We start from the raw sequence: 7500 nt of genomic DNA, 5'->3' as shown, positions 1-7500 counted from the left end.
ATCACTCTCTGCCTGTCTGTCTGTCTGTCTGTCTGTCTGTCTCTGACTGACTGCCTGTCTGTTCAACTGTCTGTCTGTCTGTCTGTCTGCTGCACTGTCTGTCTGTCTGTCTGTCTGTCTGTCTCTCTCACTGCCTGTCTGCCTGTCTGTCTCTCTGCCTGTCTGTCTCTCTGCCTGTCTGTCTCCTCTCTGCCTGTCTGCCTGTCTGTCTCTCTGCCTGTCTGTCTGCCTCTCTGCCTGTCTGTCTGTCTCTCTGCCTGTCTGTCTGTCTGTCTCTCTGTCTGTCTGCCTGTCTGTCTGTCTCTCTGCCTGTCTGTCTCTGTCTGTCTCTCTGTCTGCCTGTCTGTCTCTCTGTGTCTGTCTGTCTCTCTGCCTGTCTGTTAAAGCAGGTCTGCCTCTCTGTCTGTCTCGCCCTGCCTGTCTGTCTGTCTCTCTCTCTGCCTGTCTGTCTGTCTGTGCCTGTCTGCCTCTGCCTGTCTGTCTGTCTGTCTGTCTGTCTGTCTGTCTGTCTGTCTGTCTCTCTGCTGTCTGTCTGTCTCTCTGCCTGTCTGTCTCTCTGCCTGTCTGTTGCCTCTCTGCCTCTTGCCTGTCTGTCTCTTCCTGTCTGCTGCCTCTCTGCCTGTCTGAGCTGGCTCTGCCAGGGTAGTGCCAGCCTGTCTGTCTGTCTGTCTCTCTGTCTGTCTCTCTGCCTGTCTGTCTGTCTGGCTGCCTGTCTGTCTGCCTGTCTGTCTCTCTGTCTGCCTGTCTGTCTCTCTGCCTGTCTGTCTGTCTCTCTGCCTGTCTGTCTCTCTCCTGTCTGCCTGCTCTGTAAGTCTTTGGATCTGCTCTCTCAGGTGGATGAGATCATGTTGATTTATAGCAGGTGCTGTGGCCGCCCTCAGCAGAGTGTAAACCAGGAGCCAGCAGTGTGACAGTTCCCCATGCAGCAGCTGCACTGGCTGTGTGTGTGGTGAAGGTGGAAACTGTGTGGTGTGTCAAACACACACTGTCACAGTGTTCAAGGTGCTGTTCAGTTTCAATGGAGGAAGTTCACTGTGTCTGTCTGTGTGTGTGTGTGTGTGGTGTGTGTGTGTGTGTGTGTGTGTGTGTGTGTGTGTGTGGTCTCCAGGTCTCCCTCCCGTCTAAAGCCAAGCTGGAGTTTCAGAAACATCTGGCCACACTGGACAATCAGGAACAAGCTGCCGTGTTCGAGAACACTGTGGTACTAGTGTGTGTGTGTGTGTGTGTGTGTGTGTGGTGTGGTGTGTCTCTGTGTGGTGTGTGGTGTGGTGTGTGTGTGTGGTGTGGTGTGTGTGGTGTGGTGTGTCTCTGTGTGGTGTGTCTCTGTGTGGTGTGTCTCTGTGTGGTGTGGGTGACAGTTTAAAGCCTAGTGGACATTCTGTCTTTATTGAGACAGTTTGAAAGCGTAGTGGACATTCTGTCTTTATTGAGACAATTTTAAAGCCTAGTGGACATTCTGTCTTTATTGAGACAGTTTGAAAGAGTAGTGGACATTCTGTCTTTATTGAGACAGTTTTAAAGGGTAGTGGAAATTCTGTATTTATTGAGACAATTTTAAAGCCTAGTGGACATTCTGTCTTTATTGAGACAGTTTAAAGCGTAGTGGACATTCTGTCTTTATTGAGACAGTTTGAAAGCGTAGTGACATTGTGTCTTTATTGAGACAGTTTAAAAGCGTAGTGGACATTGTGTCTTTATTGAGACAGTTTTAAAGCCTAGTGGACATTCTGTCTTTATTGAGACAGTTTTAAAGCCTAGTGGACATTCTGTCTTTATTGAGACAGTTTGAAAGAGTAGTGGACATTCTGTCTTTATTGAGACAGTTTTAAAGGGTAGTGGACATTCTGTATTTATTGAGACAGTTTTAAAGCCTAGTGGACATTCTGTCTTTATTGAGACAGTTTGAAAGCCTAGTGAACATTGTGTCTTTATTGAGGTCTGTTCTAAAGCCTAGTGGACATTCTGTCTTTATTGAGACAGTTTAAAGCCTAGTGGACATTCTGTCTTTATTGAGACAGTTTTAAAGAGTAGTGGACATTGTGTTTTTATTGAGACAGTTTTAAAGAGTACATTGTTTAATGGAGACGTGTTGAAAGTCTGACTCAGAAAGGTTACACTGACATGCTGTGTTTATGAACTGACACACTGGGAAATATATTGCATTCTTTCTGTTGTGTTTTATTGAGACAGTCCTAAGAGTGACCAGGAGGAGAATGAGCTGCTGATGGGGTCTTTGAGGAGTCTGTATGAACAGAAACAGAGGAGTCATCAACACACAGATCTGACACAATAACTAGGACTGTCTGTCTGTAGGCCTAGTCTGTCTGTAGCCTGTCTGTCTGTGTCTGTCTGTAGGCCTAGTCTGTCTGTCTGTGTGTGTGTGTGTGTGTGTGTGTGTGTGTAGAGGGCCAGTCCTAAGAGTGACCAGGAGGAGAATGAGCTGGTGATGGGGTCTTTGAGGAGTCTGTATGAACAGAAACAGAGGAGTCATCAACACACAGATCACAGACCGGTACAATAACTAGGACTGTCTGTCTGTAGGCCTAGTCTGTCTGTCTGTCTGTCTGTCTGTCTGTCTGTCTGTCTGTCTGTAGGCCTAGTCTGTCTGTCTGTCTGTAGGCCTAGTCTGTCTGTAGGCCTAGTCTGTCTGTCTGTCTGTCTGTCTGTCTGTCTGTCTGTCTGTCTGTCTGTAGGCCTAGTCTGTCTGTAGGCCTAGTCTGTCTGTCTGTCTGTCTGTCTGTCTGTCTGTCTGTAGAACAGAAACAGAGGAGTCATCAACACACAGATCACAGACCGGTACAATAACTAGGACTGTCTGTCTGTAGGCCTAGTCTGTCTGTCTGTCTGTCTGTCTGTCTGTCTGTCTGTAGGCCTAGTCTGTCTGTCTGTCTGTCTGTCTGTCTGTCTGTCTGTAGGCCTAGTCTGTCTGTCTGTCTGGAGGCCTAGTCTGTCTGTCTGTAGGCCTAGTCTGTCTGTCTGGAGGCCTAGTCTGTCTGTCTGGAGGCCTAGTCTGTCTGTCTGGAGGCCTAGTCTGTCTGTCTGGAGGCCTAGTCTGTCTGTCTGTAGGCCTAGTCTGTCTGTCTGGAGGCCTAGTCTGTCTGTCTGGAGGCCTAGTCTGTCTGTCTGGAGGCCTAGTCTGTCTGTCTGGAGGCCTAGTCTGTCTGTCTGGAGGCCTGTCTGTCTGTCTGGAGGCTAGTCTGTCTGTCTGGAGGCCTAGTCTGTCTGTCTGGAGGCCTAGTCTGTCTGTCTGGAGGCCTAGTCTGTCTGTCTGTCTGTCTGTCTGTCTGTCTGTCTGTCTGTCTGTCTGTAGGCCTAGTCTGTCTGTCTGTCTGTCTGTCTGTCTGTCTGTCTGTAGGCCTAGTCTGTCTGTCTGTCTGTAGGCCTAGTCTGTCTGTCTGTCTGTCTGTCTGTCTGTCTGTCTGTAGGCCTAGTCTGTCTGTCTGTATGTCTGTCTGTCTGTCTGTCTGTCTGTCTGTCTGTCTGTAGGCCTAGTTTGTCTGTCTGTCTGTAGGCCTAGTCTGTCTGTCTGTCTGTAGGCCTGTCTGTCTGTCTGGAGGCCCCTAGTCTGTCTGTCTGTCTGTAGGCCTAGTCTGTCTGTCTGTCTGTCTGTCTGTCTGTCTGTCTGTCTGTCTGTCTGTCTGTCTGTAGGCCTAGTCTGTCTGTCTGTCTGTAGGCCTAGTCTGTCTGTAGGCCTAGTCTGTCTGTCTGTCTGTAGGCCTAGTCTGTCTGTCTGTCTGTAGGCCTAGTCTGTCTGTCTGTCTGGAGGCCTAGTCTGTGTCGTCTGAGGCCTAGTCTGTCTGTCTGTCTGTCTGTCTGGCCTGTCTGTCTGTAGGCCTAGTCTGTCTGTCTGTCTGTCTGTCTGTCTGTCTGTCTGTAGGCCTAGTCTGTCTGTCTGTCTGTCTGTCTGTCTGTCTGTCTGTCTGTCTGTCTGTCTGTCTGTAGGCCTAGTCTGTCTGTCTGTCTGTAGGCCTAGTCTGTCTGTAGGCCTAGTCTGTCTGTCTGTCTGTAGGCCTAGTCTGACTGTCTGTCTGTAGGCCTGTCTGTCTGTCTGTCTGGAGGCCTAGTCTGACTGTCTGGAGGCCTAGTCTGTCTGTCTGTCTGTCTGTCTGTCTGTCTGTCTGTCTGTCTGTCTGTCTGTCTGTCTGTAGGCCTAGTCTGTCTGTCTGTCTGTCTGTCTGTCTGTCTGTCTGTCTGTCTGTCTGTAGGCCTAGTCTGTCTGTCTGTCTGTAGGCCTAGTCTGTCTGTCTGTAGGCCTAGTCTGTCTGTCTGTCTGTCTGTCTGTCTGTCTGTCTGTCTGTCTGTAGGCCTAGTCTGTCTGTCTGTCTGTAGGCCTAGTCTGTCTGTAGGCCTAGTCTGTCTGTAGGCCTAGTCTGTCTGTCTGTCTGTAGGCCTAGTCTGTCTGTCTGTCTGGAGGCCTAGTCTGTCTGTCTGTCTGTCTGTCTGTCTGTCTGTCTGTAGGCCTAGTCTGTCTGTCTGTCTGTAGGCCTAGTCTGTCTGTCTGAGGCCTAGTCTGTCTGTCTGTAGGCCTAGTCTGTCTGTCTGTCTGTCTGTCTGTCTGTCTGTCTGTCTGTCTGTAGGCCTAGTCTGTCTGTCTGTCTGTCTGTCTGTCTGTCTGTCTGTCTGTCTGTCTGTCTGTCTGTCTGTAGGCCTAGTCTGTCTGTCTGTCTGTAGGCCTAGTCTGTCTGTCTGTCTGTAGGCCTAGTCTGTCTGTCTGTCTGGAGGCCTAGTCTGTCTGTCTGTCTGGAGGCCTAGTCTGTCTGTCTGTCTGTCTGTCTGTCTGTCTGTCTGTAGGCCTAGTCTGTCTGTCTGTCTGTCTGTCTGGAGGCCTAGTCTGTCTGTCTGTCTGTAGGCCTAGTCTGTCTGTCTGTCTGTCTGTCTGTCTGTCTGTCTGTCTGTCTGTAGGCCTAGTCTGTCTGTCTGTCTGTCTGTCTGGAGGCCTAGTCTGTCTGTCTGTCTGTCTGTCTGTCTGTCTGTAGGCCTAGTCTGTCTGTCTGTCTGTAGGCCTGGAGTCTGTCTGTCTGTCTGTAGGCCTAGTCTGTCCTGTCTGTCTGTCTGTCTGTCTGTCTGGAGGCCTAGTCTGTCTGTCTGTCTGGAGGCCTAGTCTGTCTGTAGGCCTAGTCTGTCTGTAGGCCTAGTCTGTCTGTCTGTCTGGAGGCCTAGTCTCTGTCTGTCTGTCTGTCTGTCTGTCTGTCTGTCTGTCTGTCTGTAGGCCTAGTCTGTCTGTCTGTAGGCCTAGTCTGTCTGTCTGTCTGTAGGCCTAGTCTGTCTGTCTGTCTGTAGGCCTAGTCTGTCTGTCTGTCTGTCTGTAGGCCTAGTCTGTCTGTCTGTAGGCCTAGTCTGTCTGTCTGTCTGTAGGCCTAGTCTGTCTGTCTGTCTGTAGGCCTAGTCTGTCTGTCTGTCTGTCTGTCTGTCTGTCTGTCTGGAGGCCTAGTCTGTCTGTCTGGAGGCCTAGTCTGTCTGTAGGCCTAGTCTGTCTGTAGGCCTAGTCTGTCTGTCTGTCTGGAGGCCTAGTCTGTCTGTCTGTCTGTCTGTCTGTCTGTCTGTCTGTCTGTCTGTAGGCCTAGTCTGTCTGTCTGTCTGTCTGTCTGTCTGTCTGTCTGTCTGTCTGTCTGTCTGGAGGCCTAGTCTGTCTGTCTGTCTGTCTGTCTGTCTGTCTGTCTGTCTGTCTGTCTGTCTGTCTGTCTGTCTGTCTGTCATCTGGTAGAAGTTACAGGACATGGTGATCTGTCTGTCTGTCTGTCTGTCTGTCTGTCTGTAGGCCTAGTCTGTCTGTCTGTCTGTCTGTCTGTCTGGAGGCCTAGTCTGTCTGTCTGTCTGGAGGCCTAGTCTGTCTGTCTGTCTGTCTGTAGGCCTAGTCTGTCTGTCTGTCTGGAGGCCTAGTCTGTCTGTCTGTCTGTAGGCCTAGTCTGTCTGTCTGTCTGTCTGTCTGTCTGTCTGTCTGTCTGTCTGTCTGTCTGTCTGTCTGTCTGTCTGTCTGTCCTAGTCTGTCTGTCTGTCTGTCTGTCTGTAGGCCTAGTCTGTCTGTCTGTCTGGAGGCCTAGTCTGTCTGTCTGTCTGTCTGTCTGTCTGTCTGTCTGTCTGTCTGTCTGTCTGTCTGTCTGTAGGCCTAGTCTGTCTGTCTGTCTGTAGGCCTAGTCTGTCTGTCTGTCTGTCTGTCTGTCTGTCTGTCTGTCTGTCTGTCTGTAGGCTAGTCTGTCTGTCTGTCTGGAGGCCTAGTCTGTCTGTAGGCCTAGTCTGTCTGTCTGTCTGTCTGTCTGTCTGTCTGTCTGTCTGTCTGTCTGTAGGCCTAGTCTGTCTGTCTGTCTGGAGGCCTAGTCTGTCTGTAGGCTGTCTGTCTGTCTGTCTGTCTGTCTGTAGGCCTAGTCTGACTGTAGGCCTAGTCTGTCTGTCTGTCTGTCTGTCTGTAGGCCTAGTCTGACTGTAGGCCTAGTCTGTCTGTCTGTCTGTCTGTCTGTAGGCCTAGTCTGACTGTAGGCCTAGTCTGTCTGTCTGTCTGTCTGTCTGTAGGCTAGTCTGACTGTAGGCCTAGTCTGTCTGTCTGTCTGTCTGTCTGTCTGTCTGTCTGTCTGTCTGTCTGTCTGTAGGCCTAGTCTGTCTGTCTGTCTGTAGGCCCTAGTCTGTCTGTCTGTCTGTGTCTGTCTGTAGGCCTAGTCTGTCTGTCTGTCTGTCTGTCTGTCTGTCTGTCTGTAGGCCTAGTCTGTCTGTCTGTCTGTCTGTCTGTCTGTCTGTCTGTCTGTCTGTAGGCCTAGTCTGTCTGTCTGTCTGTCTGTAGGCCTAGTCTGTCTGTCTGTCTGTCTGTCTGTCTGTCTGTCTGTCTTCGTCTCTGTCTGTCTGTCTGTCTGTCTGTCTGTCTGTCTGTCTGTCTGTAGTCCTAGTCTGTCTGTCTGTCTGTCTGTAGGCCTAGTCTGTCTGTCTGTCTGTAGGCCTAGTCTGTCTGTCTGTCTGTCTGTAGGCCTAGTCTGTCTGTCTGTCTGTCTGTCTGTCTGTCTGTCTGTCTAGTCTGTCTGTCTGTCTGTCTGTCTGTCTGTCTGTCTGTCTGTCTGTCTGTCTGTCTGTCTGTAGTCCTAGTCTGTGTGTGTCTGGTCTGTCTGTCTGTCTGTCTGTCTGTCTGTCTGTCTGTCTGTCTGTAGTCCTAGTCTGTCTGTCTGTGTCTGTCTGTAGGCCTAGTCTGTCTGTCTGTCTGTAGGCCTAGTCTGTCTGTCTGTCTGTCTGTCTGTCTGTCTGTCTGTCTGTCTGTAGGCCTAGTCTGTCTGTCTATCTGTCTGTCTGTCTGTCTGTCTGTCTGTCTGTCTGTCTGTCTGTCTGTCTGTCTGTAGTCCTAGTCTGTCTGTCTGTCTGTCTGTAGGCCTAGTCTGTCTGTCTGTCTGTAGGCCTAGTCTGTCTGTCTGTCTGTCTGTAGGCCTAGTCTGTCTGTCTGTCTGTAGGCCTAGTCTGTCTGTCTGTCTGTCTGTAGGCCTAGTCTGTCTGTCTGTCTGTCTGTCTGTCTGTCTGTCTGTCTGT

The 7500-nt window shown here is 50.4% G+C and overlaps 1 protein-coding gene across 1 annotated transcript in view; it reads left to right on the top strand.

Moving 5' to 3' along the window:
• Window positions 1–1119: 1119 nt before the first annotated feature.
• The window catches only part of LOC127923666 (TBC1 domain family member 1-like), a 22935-nt gene continuing 16554 nt past the window's right edge, over window positions 1120–7500 (top strand). Inside the window, exons 1-2 of the mRNA XM_052507696.1 lie at window positions 1120–1201; window positions 2405–2512. Of these exons, the coding sequence (XP_052363656.1) occupies window positions 2447–2512 (66 nt within the window). The 5' untranslated portion in view covers window positions 1120–1201; window positions 2405–2446. The remainder of the gene's footprint in view (window positions 1202–2404; window positions 2513–7500) is intronic.

This window comes from Oncorhynchus keta, unplaced genomic scaffold (genome assembly GCF_023373465.1).
Source record: "Oncorhynchus keta strain PuntledgeMale-10-30-2019 unplaced genomic scaffold, Oket_V2 Un_contig_30423_pilon_pilon, whole genome shotgun sequence".
Classification (NCBI taxonomy): Eukaryota; Metazoa; Chordata; class Actinopteri; order Salmoniformes; family Salmonidae; genus Oncorhynchus; species Oncorhynchus keta.
Note: the sequence above shows the minus strand (reverse complement) of the source record. Positions and strands in the feature narration are given on the sequence as shown.